The sequence below is a fragment of the Metopolophium dirhodum genome, chromosome 4, assembly GCF_019925205.1.
Source record: "Metopolophium dirhodum isolate CAU chromosome 4, ASM1992520v1, whole genome shotgun sequence".
Lineage (NCBI taxonomy): Eukaryota > Metazoa > Arthropoda > Insecta > Hemiptera > Aphididae > Metopolophium > Metopolophium dirhodum.
Window position 1 is genome coordinate 31,613,976 of NC_083563.1, and position 24,975 is coordinate 31,638,950.

Genomic DNA, 24,975 nt, shown 5'->3' on the forward strand with positions numbered 1-24,975 from the left:
TTAAAATATTAAAACCATTTTTATATTTATTGATGCGTATACATTTTGGCCACAATAAATTTGATCATGTGTGGGGCACATTTTACCTCGTACAACTTTATGCAAATTCACTGCAGGTTTGGACAGATTTTTGATAACATTTTCGACAATAGATCCAGCTACACCCAAAGTGTCATAGGCTATAGGTACTTTTTATTTTTCATCACACAAATGTTGAATTTAGCTGACTCACAAATGATGATAATATTTTTAATTATATATTGTTGCCATTGGTTACAGAAAATAAAATATTCCTTACTCGTTTAATAAAAACTACTCATTAATACTTTTATGATTGGATACAAATATTTTAGACCGGAGTTTCAAAATTATCATCGGTCAAAACAATGCACAGATAACCGAGTTAAAAATGTGTACGGCATTTCACATTAAACGGAGTAAGAAGTTGTAAATGCACAGGCGTTTAATCTGTCTCAGTGCGGCATGAGCTACAGTAATCATACGTAATAATATTAATAAAATATTAATAAATATATTTTTCTCTCCATTCCGTCCGGTATGACCGGTATTATACCGACTACCGAGGTATATATAACACACGGTTGTGTAATGCACACGTTTCTTTTCCACGTCCGATAGTTATCACCGCGTCTACCACGCACGCGCGCCCCGGCCCCGGCGTCTCACGCGCACAAACCCGTCCACCAGCCGCCAATAAGCACGTCTTTCGCGTCCGTCCGAATTTTACCGTCGTCGCCGGCCGGCCGCGCCGCTTCGCCCGAATTCGATTCAGTATCGCACGCGGACCTATCCTCGCCGCTTCCGGTCCGGATTCCCGGTATCGGCAACACAAGCAGTAGCCACAGCTACATACTTATACAATAATAAGTAATTACAGTTATTGCCAATAGCCGTTCGTCAAAGGCGCCGTCGACACGGCGATGATGATGTCGTTGTTGTCGTCGACGACGACGGCCCCGACGGCCAGCGCCGTTGACGCCGCCGCCGGAACGGGCTCGTCGTCGCTGACGGTGACGGCACTGTCGGTGGCGTGCGCAGCGCTCGCGCTGATCTTGGTGCTCATGTGCGCGTTGGACTTGCCGTATTTCTTCAGGTCGCTGTTCAGTTACGTGGCTGCGACGTGCATCAAGAAGAAGCTCCGGGTCACCGACACGGCCGTATACTCGTCCGTGTGCCTGACCACCGACCTGGACGTGTACCTGACGCACATGAACAACGCTCGGTACCTGCGCGAGATCGACTTGGCCCGCATCGAGTTCCTGCTGCGCACCGGCCTGTGGCAAGAGCTCCGGCGCCGCGGCGGCCTCATATTCACCATATCCAACAGCGTCCGGTACCGCAAGTTTGTGCGGACGTTCAGCCGGTACGAGATCCGGTCAAGGATCGTGTACTGGGACGACATGTCCATATTCTTCGAGTTCCGGTTCGTGTCCAAGGCTGACGGTTTCATCCGGGCCATCGTGTACAACCGGCAGAGGGTCGTTGACTGCAGCGCGGACGAGCTGATGCGCACCGTAATCGGTGGCGGTCCGTCGGCGGCCGCCAAGACTGCGGACGCCGACAACGCGTACCGGCGACCCGAGTGTCCCATCGAGATACATCACTGGATACAGTCCAACCTCATGTCCAGCGCCATCCTCAAGGCCGAGATGGGCGACGGTGACCCGCTGTAGTGCATGCGCGTTTGGGCGCGTAACATAATATACCTATCGCACCTTAGGGTGTAAGGTCCACTCAATGTTTGGGCGCTCACACATTATTTCCCTACATATTACCTCTAGCACGTTTGGGCGCATCTAATCGCACGAGTTTGTTGTGGCGTTATAGGTACCCGCGGGAGTCGCGCAAGTTCACGAGAAGGTCTGTATAGTCTCTCAACAATTTTATGTTTGCACTTTTTTACTACTTGTTAGTACCTATTATAGACTATATCTACAACCATAGTACTTTCTATTATTATCTGTACTCGTGAGTTCTGACGATGGGTGATAATTTGTATACATTGTTTTATGTGGTGAATTAAATATTTTTTCACACCTGATTGTTCTTCAGTGTATTTTTTCAATTTTAACTTTAATTCTTCATAATTTTTTTTTTATGTAATTGAATTCTTGAATCTTTAATTTTACACCGTAGGTACCTAACGTGTTTACAAAACAAACAATGCACCCAAACGTGGTGTACGCCCACACCGCAGTATACTACAGGCTGCAGCTGCATCTGCACCCAAAGATGCACTTCACAACGGATCTCGCGCGTGCAGAGGGATTGTATATTGAATATTATTGCTTTGTTAGAGGGCTCGATTGGTTTTTATCTTTTTTTTACAAAAAAAAAATTATAAATTTTATCGATTGTACTGTCAAAAAAAAAAAAAAACAATTATGAAAATATCATAATAATATTATGACCGTATGCTTACCAACTAGTGATTTTATTATTATTATTATTATTATTATTATTATACTCATCTGTACCTTGAACGTTCTAGTCTCGTTAAACTGCCTTTTATGTAATATAATTTTAATTATGTTCAGGTACGTCTGTATATTATAGGTAATAATACTATTGATTATAAATACTCGTGTTTATATGTCTTAGTAGGTAATGATAATATTATAAATAACGACGTCCGTTTTACCGGCGATGTATTTTGATTTTTGATACATTTGACGTTAACATAGACAATAAATGTATAATTTTATTTTTACCAACCTGAGAGTTTTATTTATTCAATTACCTTGCGGATTTTATCGCTACAACTGTGTACTGACGAACTGTACATCGTGCAGCGGTGTTGCCGCGTAACTTGTTTTATTTGTCGTGACGAAAGTAAGTACTTTCATTTTTCGTTTTATTTTACATAGGATCACACTAAAACGTATTTGTCCTATACCATGATGCTATTATACGAGCGAAACAACAACGCGTACTAAAAGTAAAAACTATTACTCATTATTAAATTCAATTAAAGTCGTTTTAAAGGTAAATTTGATTCCAAATGCACAACTTTGGAGACATTTATTTTAAAAATGACCCCAACGTATATAAATAAATACACAATTGAACATTATCCAACAAGATTCTAGACCGTCTTAACTCGGTAAAGTTGGTCAGTCCAACACAATAAATTCTCATTGAAGTTTCTGTGCATTTAGGCACCTTCTGCAGCAGTTCTGTGTTCAAACATTTCTTGTTGTTTATTGGGCCGGAATTCGGTGAGCTGCGAAATGTTCGTTCGATCTAACACAATTTAGTGGGTACCTAATCAGTTATTTATTTACCGTATTTTTCTACAGGTAAATATTATGATAATATGATCCTGGACATCTCTTGAGCGTTGTATATTTTTCACTTTTACCAGAACAATCATTGACATTGTATTAATATACTACGGTTATGCATTAATGCGGTATTCATGCCGCTATATAATATAGACTTATAAGTTATAGTTTATAAATAACAAGATTTTCGATGTTGATATTAGTTATCAAGGTCCAACTTAAGTAAATTGTTTACAAATGCATCTGTCTATACTGTCTACTATATACACATGAACTAATAACTATATACACCAATGTGTAACGGCTTTAATGAATTCGTTTGTAATATTAGAAATATTGTACAACGAATATTCAAAGATAATGATAATAATATCGTCGCCGTTTTATGAACATTCCATACGAATTCCATCTCCAATTTCTAAATTATTAATTTGTTTTACTTTTCCATTGTCATTGTTATTCTAGAACGGCATTAGGCAGGTACGTGTATTTTATCATTATTGGCACCATCGAATCATTGATATGCAACACTGTCGAACACGTTCTAGAAAATATTTTGAAGGTTAGGTTATAGGTATGAATAAACTATGAACAGTATTGAATACCTATACTGAATATGATTTTAAAATAATTCAACAGTTTTGATGCCACGTTCTTATATGACATTATTTTAGTGACAAGAATCGTGCTTGTCATTTAAAATAATAATTGTTTAGTACAGAATAAAATACAATAATATTATTATGATTTCGCAATATTATTTTCTACCAAATTTCTGCCATCTATAAGAATAACTTTTGTCTTTAGACAATCAATAGATAGTTATGAGACTAACTAATTAAAAAAAATTATATTTCAGATTATAATACTAAGGTTAATACAAACAAATATTTGTAATTGTGAAATAAATTTATGGAATGTAATACGAGTCAACATTTTTTTTGTATGTCATGTTTAATATTATATACATTATAAATATTTTGTACTCTTCAAATATTTTTTATTTTAAAATAAGACATAAGTTGAATAACATTTTAATTTTATTCTTACGGAAAGTTAATAAAATGAAGTTCATTGATTTAAAACAAAATTAAATGTTGATAAGATAAGAAAAAATTTATAACCAAACATCAGAATAAAAGGTTTTGTTTTGATTTCTTAAAATTAGAAAAAACCTTTGTAACAATAATGAAACTTACAACTTATAAATTTCAATATCAATTATTATATACAGTGGCGTTATTTCAGTTTTTAAGAGGGAGGCAACATTTTTGACCGGCCCAAAATAAAACTGAAAAAAAAACCGCTCGCTAACAATTACATTACATTATACATTACAATTGCATTTTTATATCAATACAAATAACCTTCTTACATCATTTTATACTTACGAGTTAGTATCAAAGGTTACTATCATAAGCATAAGTAACCCGTTTTTTTGAGAGATAACAATAACTAAATAATTAATACATACCTATGTAGAGGCTTACTTAAATATATTACCTATTAGCTACTATATGAAGGCCCAAAACTAGCCCATATCCGGCCCGACAATGACAAGGGGAGGGGGGAAAATGCCCACCCTGCCCCCCAAATGACGCCACTGATTATATCGAATTATAGTATGTCGATTACCACAAACTTCTGTGACAAATAGTCTCAAAGTATATATAACTATAATTTTACAATACTATCTAGGTATCGTAAAACATAAACAATTTTAAAACTGTGTTTCAATTATTTATAATCAAACAAAATTTAAAATAATGTATGAATTCAATTGTGTTTACTGAATACCTATTTTGTCATTGTAATAAAAGATAATTAAAAGTGTTCATAATAATTATATAAATATTATAATATAAATGTACTTATTTATAATAATATAGTAATTGCATAAATGAATGTTGTTTATTTTAATGAAATATTCGAATAATATTTATTGATTAATTACATAATAATATGTTATTATGTATTTAAATATCAACATTCACATTAAACATATGTATCATCGATAGTATACAAGCAAACAGCAGAGTACTGTTACACAACAGGCTACAACTATAAATCAAGTAGAATCAGTTGTAAATCAGCAAATCGTGCAAATATGGCTAATTGTACCGTTCACAAATAAATAATACATTTTTAACACAAATTATAAATTATATAATATTAGCGTTTGTAAGAAATAGTTATAGGAACATGATTCGTATTCAAATATTGAAATATACTATATTTATTTGTTTTATCGCTTTATCGATATTTTTTATTATTATTGTATTATATTCATAAAATTAACTTGAAATATTAAATTGATATAGTATTACTTATATTAATTAATAACAAGGACACAAAGTATACTTAATAAACATAACACTTACATTTTCTTCATTATCAGTTAGGTATCAAAATGAAAGAAACTCTTGTCTTATATTTGTTTAGTACCTAGTAAATATTATGGTCTGTGAAAATATAGATTTATAAATAATTATAATGGTGTGTATTAAAAATAATCGAGATATTTTTATCTTAAAACATTGTTAACAAATACATACTCTGCAGTCTGTTCATAATAAATACATAGTGAACACTATTCCCAAATTGTGTATCCTATATAATATATTCTTAACCCGTTAAATCGGCTAAAAGTAACATAATGTTTATGGCTAACATCTTAACGAACTATACTCTATATTGACTTTCGATGTCATCGATATTCGATGTCAGTGTGAATTCAAAAATCTCCCATGCCTTTACCAAAACATCAAAAGACCCTTTAAACTTTGGAGTTTGGTCCTAATAAAGAATCTGTGAACAGTAAACATAATTGGGTTAAAGTTGTAGTGCTTTAATCTGTTCAAATATCTTCTGTTCTAAGGCTTTAATGAGTATTATACTTCAAATATTTCAATATACTACAGCAACACTCATTTATCTGAAAGTTGTGCAACAATTTTACAATTATCGTAACCAAACTACAATCGTTTACCTATAATCTTATTTAAATATTATAAATGTACATATCCATTGGAGAAAGAATTGAGTTTGTTGGGTTTTGATTGATTATTTCCCCACCTACCTACGTAAATTTAATAAATACACGCAACATCTGCTACAATAAACAATTAATCATAAAAAACAAATTAAATTACATAACGCGAATCAGAATTTTATAATACCCATAGTATTATAGACACATTGTAAATAATTGAAATATTTTTTGTTGTCAAAATGTAGATAGGTAATAACAGGTATTTCATTTTAAAATTAAAACTAGATAGGTAATACAATTTATAACGTAAAAAAGTATTACAATTATTGATAGCAGCATAATATTATTATGATTTATGAATAATACATGTCACCATGTCAACGCATCGAAGTGCAGAACTAAACGTGATCAATTGTTCAACATAATGGTGCTTTTCGTCAACGGATTTACAATTATTAGGGTGGACAATTGACAAATAATCATATTGTAATACATTTATTGTACAAAACATAAATATACGATATGCGTTCAAATCAGACCAGAGGTATTGAAACACTATGCGTCGCAGCTACAGGGAACTAACCTAACCTAAGCTAACCTAACCTAACCAGGGGCGTCGTGGGAGTTGGCGAAGGTAGCCGCGTCAAAGAACCGGAAACCGAAATTGATTTAGGTAATAATATTATGATACAATAACTAATATAATTTATAGCCATTATACCGATTATGGAAACGATAACGAAACACGCGTGACCATATTTTTAAATGTTATTTCTAGTAGGTAGGTGCTTAGGTACCATAAAGTTATTGTACAACTATCACCCGTATTGTATCCGTATTCCGTTAACAGAAAAAATAAAAATCGTATTTTTTTTTGCGATTCCATGACTCCTCGTGAAAACCGAATCGATATGGCAGACCTATTATTTAATTCTAATGCACGTTCCGTGTACGTATTTAGTCGCGGGGCACTGATAGGCAGACCGCAGACGACGACAATGCACTGTGTGGTATTTAGAAAATATCATTGTCATCTATATTTTATGTGTCGGACAGATACGACCGCAAACAAATAAGTGATCAAAACAGCCTTTTGGAATTCTAATGTAATCATTGACTGTTTTGAATAATCAATTATTATGATTTGTGTTCTGCATACACTATTAAATAATGAATATACACGCAGTAGCCGTCGATTGTTCTTCGCGCGAAGCGCATAAAAAAATGTTAAATTATTTATACAAATGTTTTTTTTTCTGAATACATATACGTCTTTTGTCAATTAATAGTAAATTATGTATACGTTTTATCCAGAACTGACTTAATTTAAACTGTAACTCGATTTAATAAAAATACACCCTGCTTGTACCACGTTACAACATTATATATTTAAAAAAAAAAAAAAAAAATACTATTTTGAAAATCTTTATGAGCACTTAGGTACAACAATGGTCAAATTTTGGAAAATGTTTGAAGAAAAAAAACATTTTGTAAGTTAACAAACAATTATAGATTAGCATATTGAATTATATTACGAGTATAAATTATAAACGTGTATAGACTAAATTTAAAAATAAAAAATGTATAAATTGTATAACTAATACAATGGTGTTTTTAATGTACCTGTTATTAAACTATTATTATTTATTACGCTGGCTGACACGATTTCTTTTCTTAAAAGTTTTATTTTTGTTGAGTTTTTAGTTTCAACCTATATGGTGTGTATGGCAGTACCATAAAGTGAACTAAATAATTTAATATAAGTTCACGATGAAGTTATAGACATAATAATTCCCAGTTTCCATACGATCGACTAAATGGTTAAAAGCAAATTGCCTTTGTACTGAACTTATAGAATTTCTCTGACCATAAAATACATATTGACTAAATGTTTTCAAAACAAAAATAAAACAATAAACGATCACTTGAAAAAAAAAATTAACTTCATAATTTTTATAAAATAGTTTTTGATAAATAAGCATTTTAGAGCCAACCGGGTTGTAATTACTACCAAAAACATTATGTGAAAAGTGGAAAGTGGAAAGTGAAAATAAGTAATAATTAATTATAATGTATTATTCTGCTAATAAAATCGTCCAGTTAGGTACAGATGCTTAAGTGTATACACACACACACACACACACATATATATATAAATAAGAACAATAAACCTTTTTAATATTTTAAAAATATGAATAACTTGGACACTATATAATGATTTTAATGAAAGTTGACGCGCACAAATATAATTAAAATAAAATCATAATAGATAACAGCTTTTAATCGGTGTTTTAACAAACAGTCACGTCACTTATGCTTAAGTAAAAAGCTTACCATTGAACCATTTCTAAGTTATTCCAATTCCCGAGGCGCTCTGTCATTATACAATTAAATGTAAATTTGAAACAACTATTTCACGGTAGTTTCAATTGTTTTATCATACCACATATCAACCATTTACATTTTAATGTGGACTTTTAGCATACAGTTTCCAGATTAACATTTAGTAAAGGTTATGAAATAGTACTCAGAAGACAAAATTAGGGTACCTAATGTACATCTGTGCACCACTGATGTATGTTTTAAGCTTGATAAAAATAACTGTGCAAATGTTCTCCGTCGATCTATATAGAACATAGAACAAAGGCTCTCGATAAATAATTTAAAAAAGTTGTGTTCATTTAATTAAGTATTAAAACTAAACTAATCCATGTACCCATCGTTTCTATTTGAGATTGAGATACCTACCTATTGTATTGTAAAATAGGGGTTTTTTTTATCGAGAATATAAAAATTCGTTGTCCGAGTTGCGGTTGCTATAGACGAATATTATTTTGGTCGTAATATAATTGGAGGTCAAATTATCGTCCTAAGATGTTTTCGTATATTTTTTGTTATCCCATTAGCAGTTATCCAAGTGGCAGTCAGCGTTGTATTAGTTTATACGACAAAACGTAGTCATATTCACTTAAATTCAAAACATTTTGCTTTCAAAAATGTTTAATGGAAACAGAAAAGTTTAATTTTACTAAATAATTTTAAAAGTAGGCAGTACCGTCGTCTAAAAACAAGTAAAACGTCCAGGAATTGCACTAATAAAAATGGTACCTAGTGCAAAATTATACACTGTCGATGATGACCACGTGTTTTCAATGACGACAAATTATCATATAAATTTGTACAAATATTTTTGATTGATTTATATAATTTAATAAATGTGTCCTTACATTAAAAAAAAAGTCGGTAAGTGGATGTTGCTCTCAAATTTTGACCTCCCCAATTCACCAACAATATTCACTTTCCCGTCAAACAAGATACTGAAGTTGAAAATCGAAGTATTACTTCGACTACTTATCGTGTGAACAGACAAAAAAAAAAACACACAACATTGTAAAATCAATACATTCATGGTTCCACTCATCTAAAAATTGAATTGCACGATAAATGACTTTAAGTACAATAATTCTTGAATAAAAATAATAATAATAACAACCAACGTATTTGATAAAAGAGATTTATTGCTAATAAAATAAATAAGTTAGATACGTGTAATATATTTTTCTACGAATACCTACTGAATTATATTTCAGTTATTCAATTTTTAATTTTTTTTAAACCATAATTTGGAAATATAATTACGATTTAATTAATATAAACAGAAACTCGGTATCAACCTAAAAATTCGTTTGTATATTAAAATATATTATTTTAATAATAATAATAATAATAATCATATTTTATTCAAATTTACAATAATATAATAATAATGACAGTTGTACGTACATGTGTGAGTTATACTAAAAATTAATACAAATAATAGAAAAAAAAATATATATATATGTAATATACTTGTAAGAAATTAAAAATTTGACAATTTATTAAACAACTAATTGACTTAATTAAACTTAATAGTTAGGTATAATAATCTAAAAATAGCAATTTAAAGAACTAAGAGTCATATTGAACAGGTCAAAGTTATTGAAAAAGTTTCCACATGACATAAATACATTAGATGGGTAGTAAGACATTTAGTTAGTTTTAATTGATAAATAAAAAGGATATTTATTTCTTGAATTATTTACATTTACTTTGAAGTTAATTCTTTCTAAAAGTTCTGGACAATCAATTAAATTATGTAGTAGTTAAAAAGAAATTTTAAATTTAACATTTTAAATCTATTGTTTAAAGGAGCAATATTAAAAAAAATACTAATATCAATATACCCTGAATGTAGGAAATCTTTCAAAATGACATTTAAAAGATAAATATCTCAAAAAATTATTTTGTATACTACCTAGATAGACTCTGGTTTTGACAAATACTATCTGATTGCCAAATTAAAGAAGGGAGCGTACTTTTAGATAGTATAGCGATAGAATAATGAATAAACAGGTTAATGTGTAAACTACTAAGTTTATAAACTTATTTTTAAAATAATAAATTATGAAGGATATTCATTCTAAATGAGATACCTAATTCACCAAATTTAAATATTTTTACTATGTCGTTAAATTATGTCATATGACTTAAAATGGCAAAAATCCAAAATATTATTTTTCTATAAATATATTAATTATAAACATTTAAATATTAAATATCGAAGAATTCAATCAGTTTATTTAGTACCTACTCAATTACCTACTCTATAAATTATAATTGCACTTCGTTTGGTAATTAGGTAGACTTTTTTCGTTTGTTGAAAATGCAGTTAAAATCACTATATGAAGAACAATATTAGGCTGAAAATAATTTATTCTATTCACTAATGAAAATATAATATTTTATAATTATTTGTAATTTATCATAATAGGTGTGGTTGTATATTTTATATTAAGAAAACTATATTTACAAAATACAAATTGCAATTATAAAAATTATACAAAAATTAATATCAATTAATCCAAATTCAACTATAGAATGTAATAATACTGAGTAAAAGATATATCATGAACACATTGTAATATTGTATAATTATTGTATATAAATCGTAATAATAATAATAATATATTATATTATCACATAAATTATTCAAACAGTTATACTTGGTATACATACTTACATAATAAATATTTGTCATAAAAGTTTTTTTTCAATTTCCTGATGACGGTTGTATTAAAAATTGATGTTACAATGACGTGTTATAAGTGCTGAGTATTTTTTTATCATTGCTGAACCTTTGTCGATCAACCAGGGGCTAGGACGGACAGAGAAACGCATCCAAAGTGTTGGTTTTTGTTAAATAAAAAAATGATATAAATAATGTTATACGTGAGTATATACACGAAGACAAAAATATTGTACACACAAATTAAACAATGGCCTTCATTTTAAACAAATTGAATAAACAAAAAAAAATCCAGTGCTGAAAATTAGAGGCATAAACAAAACTGGAGCTGAATTCAACAATATTGAGTACCTATACCCACGTAGTACGATAACCCAACATAAATTGTTTTAATGGATTAAAGTTTAAAGTTTAAACTAAATCTTTTCACCGAGGTGCCGAATGCTAGGGATCTTCATATTAAGTCTTATGGTTTTCATAATATTATACGATAATATGCAGCTTTAATTCGCATAATAATTGGGCACTGTGTATATGCATTGTATAGTAGGTATACATTATATTATTACATAGGTATTTAACTGTGTAGTGTGTTTTGAAGACGCCAAAATTGTTTTGTAACACATGGTTGGAATATATTTATATCATTAACTTATTGGTAAACTAAACTTAATTCAAGAATATTGTGAAAGTAATGAAATAGTACTTTACAAAACAAACATTACGTCTTGATACGATATACATATATATAATATATATTATATATCCTTATTCCTTAGTCTTAGTGTAAAAAATATGTTACATAATTCATATTTTGGATCGTTAGCAATTGGTTCACGTTCGACGAAAAGCATTAGATAAACTATAATAATACTAAAATTAATGTTATTGTTTTTATTTTTAATGAAAGTTAATATTTTTAATTTTAAAACACTTTAGGTCGTGATTAGAATTTTAGTTTACAATAGGTACCAATCCAACGCACTACTGTTATTGAATATGAATTGAAAAATATTTAACATATTTAATACTCGATTATAATCGTATAGGTATCACGTAATAAATAATAATGTGTAAAATAAAATGGTGAAAACTAGTTGAACCAAAATATGTACACCGTTTACTGTTTAGTATTAACTTTCCTTAATAACATCAATGTGTTATGTTATATTATATTAGTATTTGATAGCCTGGGAATATAAAATAGCAAATCTTTGTAAATCATTTGAATTAGCTAAGCTTGGTTTACGGTTGTGTTTGCCTACTTATAACTATTATTGCAACCGTACATGATTATTGAATTGATTATTAAAAAAAAAAAACATAGAATTTTCTTTATATTGGTCAATTGTTTTTTTTTTTGAAACATGTCTAGATCAATTTAACCTCTAAACTTTGCCAATCAGTGACCCGGTAATAACTAACTTATTTTAATGTACAATATTACAGATGTACATAAATTATATAGAAATCTTTCACGCAAAAAATGATTTATAATTGGAGGTGTGTTAGACGTCACTGATGAAATTTTTTTCTTGACTTGTAAATCGTACAATAGGTTTTTTTATACTAACGGATTACATAATTTTTCTCAGAATTAATAAATTAAATAATGTATTTTAAAAGCAGAACCAGGCTATAGAGTATCTAAAAAAAATATTGCAATTAACTGGTTATTGTAGAATCTTATATCGCTTTTGTTTATGTTTAGTGAATCTTATACACTAAACAATATATTAATGATTAAATACATGTTAATTTGTGTATAGACGTATACGCCTAATTTTTTTGCGAAGAAAAGTAAATTCGCGTTGCTTAATGAAGAACGTCAGTGTCTCACATAAATGGTATTATAAATATTCGTAAAAGAATACTAAAATATCCCATTATAAAACTAATCATAATAAAATATATACCATCATAAAAAAAACTTTTAAATATGAAAAGTAAATATCACATCATGTTAATGTCCCTATTATAAAGGGTGATTAATCAAACTCGCCCCTATCTTTCCTTTACTAATGATTTTTGAAATTTGTATACATTTATTACCTACAGTACGTTCTCAAAAATAGGGTACACTCTATAGCTTAGTTCATATAATACTTTGTACCCTATAATACATATTTTTGAATTCTGTTTGCGGGACATGTAACTAGACTGATGGATTATAAATTGCTATAACTTAAATTTTTTTAACACTTGTATTTTGCGCATGTGTGCAATAATTTAATTTTTATTGTGAAGCCTGTTTTTGGTATACTTAAATAACATGTTTTAAAATTATTGAGATTTTTGTACTACACTTGAGGTGTCTCCTGTAGCGATACTAACTTATATTTATCAAATGAGAATCCCCTTTTCTACTGAAAAATATTCGGTGGTTAATTTTTCTGATAATGTTGATGCACCTAATTCAAAGTTCAAACTAGTAGTTTCTTGGTTATTAAAATGTAAATAATAATAGTCCTTAAAAATGGTTTTACAAAAATATAAATTAGATGTAATAGGTATTAAATCTAATATTCATTATGCTATTATGCCTAGTACTAATTTTACAAATTATAAATGTTGATAGATTAATATTAATTATTCTTAGGCGTTAAAAACAGTTGATTTCTGGTAACCCAAATACCCAATAGCCGGGGGCCAGTAATTAAAAATTAATTTTGATTACGATATTTTCAATATTTTACGATATTTTTTGATTATTGATATATTTCAAGTATCGATATATCATACTATATATTACAATTATCGATATCTAAATTTCCGAAAAAAGTTCACGATATCGATAATGAATCAAAATATTGATATTGTTGAAGAAACCTATACTCATACTCTATTCCAGATAAGTCTGGAAAAAATACCGACGGAAACGCGTCGCGGTTTGCGCATGTGCAGTTTCATTGGCGCAGTTTTTCCAGACTTATTTGGAATAAAGTGTAATAACCACCATCCCCATATTATATTCCAAAACCATTATTATTATGGACTTATTATCGTTAGGTAGTACACAATGTTAAATAACTCAAAAAGTACTCGTTTAAATTAAAATTGTTATACGTTAATCGTTAATGTGTAAAAAAATTATCTGCTAAATATTATTTATAGCAGAAAATGGGAGTTGCCCTTTGAGAAATTACAAATTTTTCTAGATGACTCTCCATAGGATACTCTTTAAGTAGTACAAAAAACTCAGAATTCGAAATCAAAGTCTATAGGTGTATTTAAAAATTCTAAAAGTCGGATTATAACAAAATAACTGCATTACTGAGGAAAAGAATGTAGGTGACCACGCTTGACGAATAACCATATCTAGAAAATAAAAACTGAAATGTTTGTAATCAATGTGAATATTTTAAAATAGAATAATCTTAATACAGTGTCTTTTATATTGTAATATACCTAATTTTGAAAATGCACATATACACATATTGTACAGTTTTCTAATATAGGGATGTGTGTGCTGTACTGTTTGATGCTTACTTAGATGTTAGATACACATCAGTCAAGAAAATAGCTGTTCCATACTTTAGATTCTAAGAGTTTACGATGTTTTTTTTTGTATCCAAAAACATTTTTAGATCATAAAAATGCGTCATTCATACAAATTGAGGTTGTTTTTGGTTTAAGATTATATCTAGATGGTACTTTAGCTTATTCTCTAAAGTTTAGAAGGTAAGGTATGAAATTCCTAGTACATTCCTTATTTCTCAATAATTGCGGAAACACAACACAACAATAGCGATAATACGTTAATATTTATGGTAAACTAAGAGTTTTCGACATAAATGATTTGTTTTTTTTCTGTAATTCAGAATGTAAGAACCGCAGAAACTTGAAATGTTCATTCAATTATTTCAAATAAAATTTTCAAGGAATGCAAATTATTTTTTTTTAATAGGTATTTTGGCTTTTATCAATAACGTTTACTAAAAACAAAAACCTATTAAATATCTCCAAAAATCATATCTATACTGTATTCATGTTAGTCAATATTATTTACTATAGCTTTAGTTTTAATTTTAACTTATATATTTGTGATGTATCCGCAATACACATATATTATGTACCTAATATGTAATGCATGCATAAGTTTATATTTTATATAATATAACTAGCTGTCCCACTCGGCGTTTTTTCCCGTGCCAATAGAAAAATTATCATTATATTATCGATTGAGCATCGAGGTAGTTTTTTGTGTACAAATAATTTTAAAAAACAATACCTAGGCTTAGATTAAACAATTATACACTTAAAACTCATTTGTATCAAATTGAAAAATGGTTAGTATAAAAATAAATTGTTTATCTACAAACTTAAGGATTTACATTTTTTTTTACATTGCTATCTTTATAAGCCATATATTTTTTTCATTAAATATCTACAATTATGGACTTTTTAATATTTTTTTTTAAACAATATTATTGATTTTATTGTCAGGTGCGTAAATAAATAATTATTTTTCTGTGCTTCACGAGACCAAACAACATACAACTGGCCATGAATAAAATGGGGATCGGGAATCGGTGTATCTCGCTTTGTAAACTAATTCTACCGAGATGTGGTCCAAGCACTCTGGTTCAACCTTAGACAACTATCGACTGCAAAAATTAAAATTGCAAATATTTTATAATACTAAGAATAAGTCAATAGAATACCTACGGGTTACGTGTTATTGTACAGTCGCGAAACACACTGATAGTAGATAAACTCGTCTATTTTTAGAATTCGAAGTATTCGAAATGTCGTTGTCGTCGTTTTAATCAAACATCAAATACACATATAAATATTTTTTGAAAATAATAAAAATACCATTAAATACTGACGATGCCGAACTGCCGAAAACTTTGACCAAATGCCGAATTTGCCGACTAAATATTTAAAAAAAATCTTGAGTGGGGGGGGGGGGGGGTGAGACACCCCCCCACGACCCCCTCAAAGAACGGCCCTGGACTCACAAGATACTACTGATTGGATCGAAGATTTCAATATTTTATAGATTAAAATCTACCTCTGAAAACGCGGGTATAGAAACAGCGTAAAATTCGGTCAAGTACTTTTTGAGCCTATAAATCTCAAATAAACTAAAATTCATTTTCATCATAGACTAGTTATCCCGCCCGGCGTTGCCTGTGCAAAAGATTTTTTTTTTTAAAACAAAGCATAATATGCTATATTTCTACTGATTATAATAATAGTAATATAAAAATAACCAATGGCAACCATTTAAATAAACAAAAAAATATTATTTTTTCGTAAACTGAAAAAAAACCTGACGTGTGTGCTACCCATTAGCTCGTGAAAATGAATGCTTATCTTTATGTTAGGTTAGAAATAAATTTTTTTTTCATACTAAAAATAACAAAAACGTAGTCAATATTTTGAATATAAATAGCGATTATAGACTATAGAGTATAGATACTTAAAAGTAAATTTATTTTTTACTATCAGTATTTTTTTTTTTTTTCATTTATAAAAAAATATTAGGTTGGGAAACTATTATTTCCTCATATTCTACATACAAAAATGTAATTTTATTTATCAATTTATAATTTATATAATATCTCCGTACATAATTTATTTAAACATTAGGGTATATAATATAATTTTTTTTAACGACAAGGACATTTAAACGTATTGATTATATTAATTACATTTTTAACAGAATTAACAATTGATAATGCATAATTATTTAAAAATATAATATAATAATACTTACAATTACTAAAAATGTAATAGTGTACCAATAGAAAATGGTAATATTTTATTTTGTTTTTTGTCCATATTCGGTGAAAATTTCAAATATCTACGGTTATTAGTTTTTTTGGTGTCACTAAACATCTGAAGCTGATAACAATAATAAACTATTACATTTATGTATCCAGCATCAAAAATAGGAAATAACAAATTTTGAATTTGTAAATTTAGTATTAATAATAAGTGTGAAATTAATATTTGTTTATTAAATAAAGAATCATTTTTCTTAATTGAATCTGAATTTTTTGTAGAAGACAGGAAGTTGCAATCACAATATGCAAAATCGGCCACACATTCGCAGCTCACTCTTTCATCATCAGCAAAAATTCACCACCCACTTGCGACGAATTCCACGCCGACCTTACATCATCCTAGATGGCACGAAGTACCGGGACATAAGAAATAACCTAGCAATACCTCTGAATATGAAAGAAGCAAAAACAGTATATCTAAAATCATTACTTTTTTAATCAAAACTAATCTCATAAACAAATTCTAACAAAGTACAAATCTTTTTTCGTGATCTTTAAGTCTTAATACAATTTGTAAGATTTTTGTTTTTTATCTTTTTCTCTCCTTTTAACTTTAATTTACACGAGACTAATGACCTGTGATGTTGAAGCCTTACTTCTAATGATAAAAAAAAATACAGTTATAATTCATAAGTTTATTATATCACCAAGTATCTAATGTTTGATTGTTACCTAACCTAAAAATAAAAAAAAAAAATTGATTATTTTGACTTGTTTATATACTATATTTTAAAACATTTTTATGTAACTTTTTAAGTTTTAAATTTTAATAACTGACATTTTATTATACACTTATTACCTGTACCTATATAACTTATATTTACAATAGGTATATACTTTGAGTATATTATATTAGTTCAAAATTCAAAATGTCCGCGTTCTGGAACATTTTCACCCGACCACGTCATGCATTTTAAACAATAGGCTGTACAAAGTGGCTGCTTACCACGGCATATGACTCTTGGTGGACCAGCGACGGTCAAATGATTTTGTCTTAGGATGGGGGGGGGGGGGGATGGGTGATTTTTAATATGCACTATTTAATTATTAAAAATATAATTTATGGTTATCAGATATTAAACATTGAAAAACAGGTCATGGGGGATCTATCCGCCTCATCCCCCCACCGTTCGACCACCACTGCGGTGGAGGACCGACGTAATATAGCTTGAACAAAGTCTGAGTATTGGAGCAAAGGCCAAATCCGTATTGTTCAACGTTTTTGACGACATGATACTCAGATTTAACGTGATATAATATGTAGGTTCGTTGTTACTATTATTGATTACAAATTCGGGTTTCGTTGTAACGATACTGATATAGTTGAGTAGACGAAGACGGATAGTATTATTGCAGTAGTTGACCATTTCCATGGCAAAAACATTTTTACAGTCGAAACTATGTGTCAGAAATACATAATAATTCACTGCACATCATTACAAGTTAAGTGTGCAGTGCCCAGGAATTAAATACGGGTAGATCGTATAACATGTAGATATGTACTATGTAAAAAGCCAATAGGTAAACTTAGATACTACAAAATGTAATAATTTTATCTATATATTTTGGAATATAGGTTTATGTATAATAGTATAAATAATAATAATGATTTATTTAACGATCTAAATAAAAATCATATGTTATGATGAAGTATTACATATTAAAATGGTATTTCCATAAGACATTTAAAAAGTTTTAAACTATTGTTGTATTATTTGCATTATTTGCATTTATTTATTTTTTATGTTGAACTGATTTGTGCCAGTAATCTGTGAGGGCTTTGGGAAAGGAAAATGATTTACTTTGGTTGTTATCGTCAACTTACTCTTATAACTGATCCGGTATGTTGACCAAACAATTTATGAAATAGTGATACAAAAGTTGGTTGGACCACGGCTGGATTAGTGACTTGTGTTGTAAGTTGTAACTTATAATAATATTAACACAGAATAGATTAAATCGAAATTAAATAATAATATTAATAAATAAATAAAATAATAAATAATAGATTAAATAGATTAAATTTAATCTATTCTGTGGTATTAATTCTGAAAGAATTCACTTAATTTATATTTTAGGAATTGTTTACAATTTCAAGTTATTCAGAAATGATTTTAAGTGGAACTCGGTTACTCCTGGGTATGATAAAAATGGTTTAGTTCTTGGTCTACTTCTCTAGAATTTTTCATTACAATTATGATTGGTATTGAGAAAATCGTTAAAATGGATTCTTCGAAGTACCACCAGGCACCAAATATGCTTGATTGTTAATCGATAATTATTCAACTAACTGAAACTTTTCAGAGAACTCTTTTTTCCTGAAAATACGCGTCCAGAAAAATAATTAAAATAAAATCAATGCTATGAAAATTAATTGTTTCATATTATATTATTTGATTTTAATAATTTGAAATAAATTGTACGTATTTAAAACCATATGATTAGACACGTACCTTCAGTCTTCATATTATACTAGATTGACTAACTATGTGGTGTGTTTAAATTTTATCAAATATAGGAATTTGTTAGTATAGAACTTGAGTAAATGAATACACGAGGTCTGATGGAAATTTGAAAATACAAAACAATTAGTACAGTAATTATTGAAGTATTGAATACGTACCAATATGCAATAAGGCAACCACTGTATTGTGTTACTAGTTTCTAACGATAAATATATGGGAGGATATCATATTACACTTGAAGATAATGGTAAATCGTCGGTGATATGAAAAATATAGTTTTATCTGAGAATATAAGTTATAACACGATAAATCACAATTACAATTAGATATTTTGTAAAGAAAAAAAAAAGAAATAGGTACTATTAATGATTTTCAGTCATAAGTTTAATTGAGAATTTTTAATATTATTTTTATTAATTCTATTTGAAATTGATTGTTTCAACTACCTTTACAAGACGATACTATTTATCAGGTAGTTAAAAGCTAAGGTATCAGCTTATTACTGAAATAGGTATGTATTAATACTTCTACATATTCCAAAAAGTAAAAATGATAATACTTCTTAGTGCTTACTTTTTGAATATTAATTAAGTAATGAATACTAATTACTAACTATGTTTATCATCAGACATCTTAAATTGTATAGTTTTGGAAATCTCGGTAATTTGTAAATAATATTGTAACTTGTATATACATTATACATTAACTTTTATCGTTGATTTAAGTAGGTACTTAACTTACTTTTACTAAAAACTAATAATAATTTCAAAGAAGAAAGGTAAACTACTTAATATATAACGTAACTTAAAGCTATTTTCAAATATTTAGTTTGAACATGATGTATATTTTTAAGTCAGATATTTATTAGCACTTAGCAGTTCTACAATTCAACTGCAACAAGTATCTCATTAAAAAATAAAATAACAACTTTTTACATTTATTTATTTTATATTAAAATATTATTATGCATACCTAGTTAAAAGTCTAAACAATAATTAAACATAAATATTTAAGTCTTAGAATTAAAAACATATGAACATATAAATTAAAATTAAAATTAAACTTTTATTTGACTAGGTACCTACCTATTTCCTACCAAAATAATACGAAAGAGATATTTATAATAAAATAAAATATTGTGTTCTTATGTTATATTTAAGTATTAAAGTATATTTATTACAGTATATTTTTAAGAAAATTAAGATGCAATATGTTGTTGATACAAGAAAACGTGTACATGAATTTATAGAGTAGAATATGTTAAGTACTATATTATTGTAAATTAAAAGTTTTAATTATATTTTTGAATAATAAATAATAATAATAGAATTCATATTTCAATTTTCCATATTGCGCATACATTATACACTTTAAAATGTTCTAATTTGATAAATGGTTAACAATATAAGAAAACTAGTCTGTACCGTGCACTTCGTTTACCGTTAAAAAAGCCAACTCTATATTATGATTCAAACTCTATTTGATTCGTTATTTAATATTCGGTGTAGGTACCTATTATAGTGTTCAAAACCTAAAAATGTTCATCGATCATCTTGAATCTCAAAATACTAGTGCAAGCATCACTTTAAAATACGAATTTTGATGCTTTCTTAGTGCACACTTACACGGTGGTACAAAGGTACAGTACACATTGAAAGCCTCAAGATCAGCGGCGTAGACATGATTTCTAAAAGGGGAGGGGGATCAAAAAAAAACAACATATCTAAATGGGAGGAGGAAATTGGAAAATCCCCCACACTCTCAAAACATTTTACTAAGGTAATAAAAATCCAATGGGGGGGGGATCTGACCCCCTAGTTCCCCCCTTGTATACGTCCCTGCTCAAGCTATCATTATTTATGCTCTATGTTGATCAGCCACTGAGTCAGTCAGGACATGTTAGATTATATGTACATGTTAGATGAGACACGCTTGTGATAATGCGATAACTGATAAGTATATTTTCAGGTAGGCGAGGTGCGTACGTTATTACGAATGTTTTATTAACACGTTGTTTATGATGTGAATGTGTAGGTTCCCGGGACAACGGTCTAAAAATTGGCATTAGGAATACCATTTTTACTAAGTTATAATATGGTTTGGACCAAATATAATATTATACAGGACTAAAATATTCAATCATAACCAATAGCCACCTTACAATAAACAAAAATATATTATTATTTAGTATATTTTTTTTGCTTAACAGATAGCGCCACTGTTGTACTTTTGCCATCCAGATCCAAAAATGTTCTTTCATACAAACCTTTTCCTGACAATTACGTACACAACAGAATAAAAAATCAGCCAATTCGGTCAAGCATATTTGAGTTTTAGCTAGACTACCGAACAGCTTTTCATTTTTATATGTATAGTTAACAGATTTATGTGTTATGATTGTTATATAGTAGGGTCATCCTCTCACCTCACAGTATGGTACTGTGTCCAAGTCTAAAAGTTCGTTTTCGTGGTATTTCTATTCACATACAGCTATTATTATTATTATATAATATATTAAAAAATAATACACCTAAAAATAAAACTAATAATTAATAACTAATTAATTATTAACTTTATCGAACTAAATTTATGCCTAAACCTGCTCCGAGTGATGTACTCTTTAATTAAAAAAAAACTGAATAAGTAGTTTCGGAGTCAACGCCCGTAACAAAAATGCACACTTTTGATTATTTTCGGTTTTACATACACAGAGTGTCCCGCGAGGATCGACCCATTGCGATATCTCCTGACTCCTGAGATGATAAATATATCATGAATCTGTTTTTTTTTATTAGACTCGCAGAGACAAGGACTGCAAATATTTTATTTTTTAATTTAATTTATTTTTTGGTAAAAAAGTTAAAAAAATTATTATTTTTAAAACAATTAAAGAACTATTTTATAAAGTTTATTTTTATGAAAATTTTGACTCTTCAACATTTTATTTTCATTAATTTCATGATTTTTAATAATTTTCTTAGTAGGTATACATAATGTAAAATGGCAAAAAACCTGTTTTTGTCTCTACGGCTGTCGGCTCATGGGTATATCCTCACGGTATGGATAAAAAAAATCAATATATTTCCTAATTTTTATAATAATTTAAGAAAATATTAATATTTGTAACTATTATAAATACTTTATTGATTTGATTTGATGAATTTATAAAATATATTTTCACAAATAAAAAATATAATGTCCCATGAATAAACCTATATTACATATTTTACGTATAATAAACAACGTACACATATAAAATAAATAAATTATTCCATAAACTGTAAACAAATATTTATTAAAAGATGTGATATGCACGGAAAAAAAATAGCCCTATTCGATTTAAGTCCAACGCCTAAGAGCTACCTACCTAACAATGAATTGAAAAATTCACGCAAAAGAGAGCTATTTAAACAAATGGTTTTTATTAGTAACTGAATTTTTTAATTGTATTATAATTGTTTTAATTTAGAATTTTTATTGTAATTTGTATTATAATATGTTATATGTAAACAAATAAAGATGTAGAATTAGTATAATATAATATTATTGAAAACCATTAACCCGTAGAGTAATATTAATCGATTTATTCTTTATTAATCTTTTTTTTCTCTTATATTATTACGTTGTTTTAATATCTAATTGTTATGTATTATCTGATACGTCGAAACTAATATTCTGGAGTCCACCACAGTGGCGGATCCAGGGCTTAATTTAAGGGTTGAGGGGGCACAGGGGGGGGGGGGAAGTTCAAAAAGTACAAAATTGGCTAAACACAGTGTAAGACATACAAACGCACAAATGCAAAACAAATTTTAATAACCAAATTTTTTTTCCGTGTGTTAGTAAACACTTTCAACACTAGACCATAATCTTAAAATAATACATTTTATTATCTGTACTTATGTCTTATACTATTTTCTAATTTAGCTTTGGCACATATATTGTATTCATTGGTCAGTAGATTTGATTTTATTCTGATTCATAGAAATCATTTATGTTATTACTGTTTTAAAAAGAGTTTAAATTAGCAAACATGAGTATCGGTCACGATAATAGAAATCCCATTACATTCATTAGCGAAAAACAATTTTCAAAGTAAACACGCGGATGGTTTACTTTTTGTGCAGCAGACGGGCAAAATAAAAATATTGTGTATATTGAGTGTAGTCTTTGAATTCGTTGGGAAATAAATCTTGAGACCTGTAAGACGTAGAGTTACTACCAAGGTAGATTGGTATTAATCCACCTTGGTTACTACATTCCGCGACGCTATGCATATTATTATAAAATATATTACATTTTAATAGATCTACGGAAATGTCACTCGCAGTGTTGGCCACCCTAGTATATTATATTAATCATAAATATTAATAATTAGCACCTACCTACCTACCTACCTACCTATAAGAAATAAAATACAAATATCAGTACTACAATATATTAATTTATTTTTATCACATGTAATAATTATGAAATTCATTTATAAATTCAAAAAAAACCTCTGACAATTATTGATTTTTTCATTAAAATACTGTTTTGCATTTATAATAATTTTGTATAATTATTTTAAGCTTCTCAAAGTTATAACAATACATAATTAAGATTCTGTTGAACGCAGGTATTATACTGAAACGTTTTACCATTTTATTCACTTTTTCTTTATGAATTAGGTATTTGACTAACTAAAGAACAACTATATATTAGAAAATTAATTTAGATTACTTATATCGTCACATAATGACATGCATTTTGAAAAAAAAACTAGATACATTATCTTATAATTTCCCAAAAGTAACTATAATTATGAAACTACGTGACATAGGTACTGACACGCTTCAGTGTTTTGTATACATATTTTATAGGTTATTCATAAAATGTACAACAAGCGTACGAGATAAATACTAGATGTACTTTTTATTATGGCACGATGCGGGTCTAGCCGGGAAAAAAGCGTTCCTGACGAAATACTATATTAATATAATATTTTAAACAGTTATTTTAGCCAAAACATCCAATTTTTATTCCATAATACTAATCGATCTAGTGATGTGATAATACTTTTTAAAACAGATTTGAAATCGTTGGTATGTCTTCTTGAGATACACCTCTAACCTCTCAAAATTTAGCTTGAATATTTTGAAATTACGGAATTTTCAAACGTTGATTATTCGGGATTTATTCGGAATTTAAAGCAGAAATCTTAAAATGTGGACTGACCGATCTTAAATAGACATTCTAACGAATTCAGATCAGTTTTCTGAAATATTATCGCATTATTAGATCGATTGGTAGGATGGAACAAAAAAAAAAAAAAAAAAACGGGAGCGGTAAGTTGTAGTGACGGCCCGCTATA

The 24,975-nt window shown here is 28.8% G+C and overlaps 1 protein-coding gene across 1 annotated transcript; it reads left to right on the plus strand.

Annotated features, from left to right (window-relative positions):
* Window positions 1-568: 568 nt before the first annotated feature.
* LOC132943722 (protein THEM6-like) lies at window positions 569-2,731 on the plus strand. Its single transcript, XM_061012785.1, has one exon. It carries the CDS (start codon window positions 942-944, stop codon window positions 1,692-1,694), a length of 753 nt encoding a protein of 250 aa, XP_060868768.1. The 5' UTR covers window positions 569-941; the 3' UTR covers window positions 1,695-2,731.
* The last annotated feature ends 22,244 nt before the right edge of the window (window positions 2,732-24,975 follow it).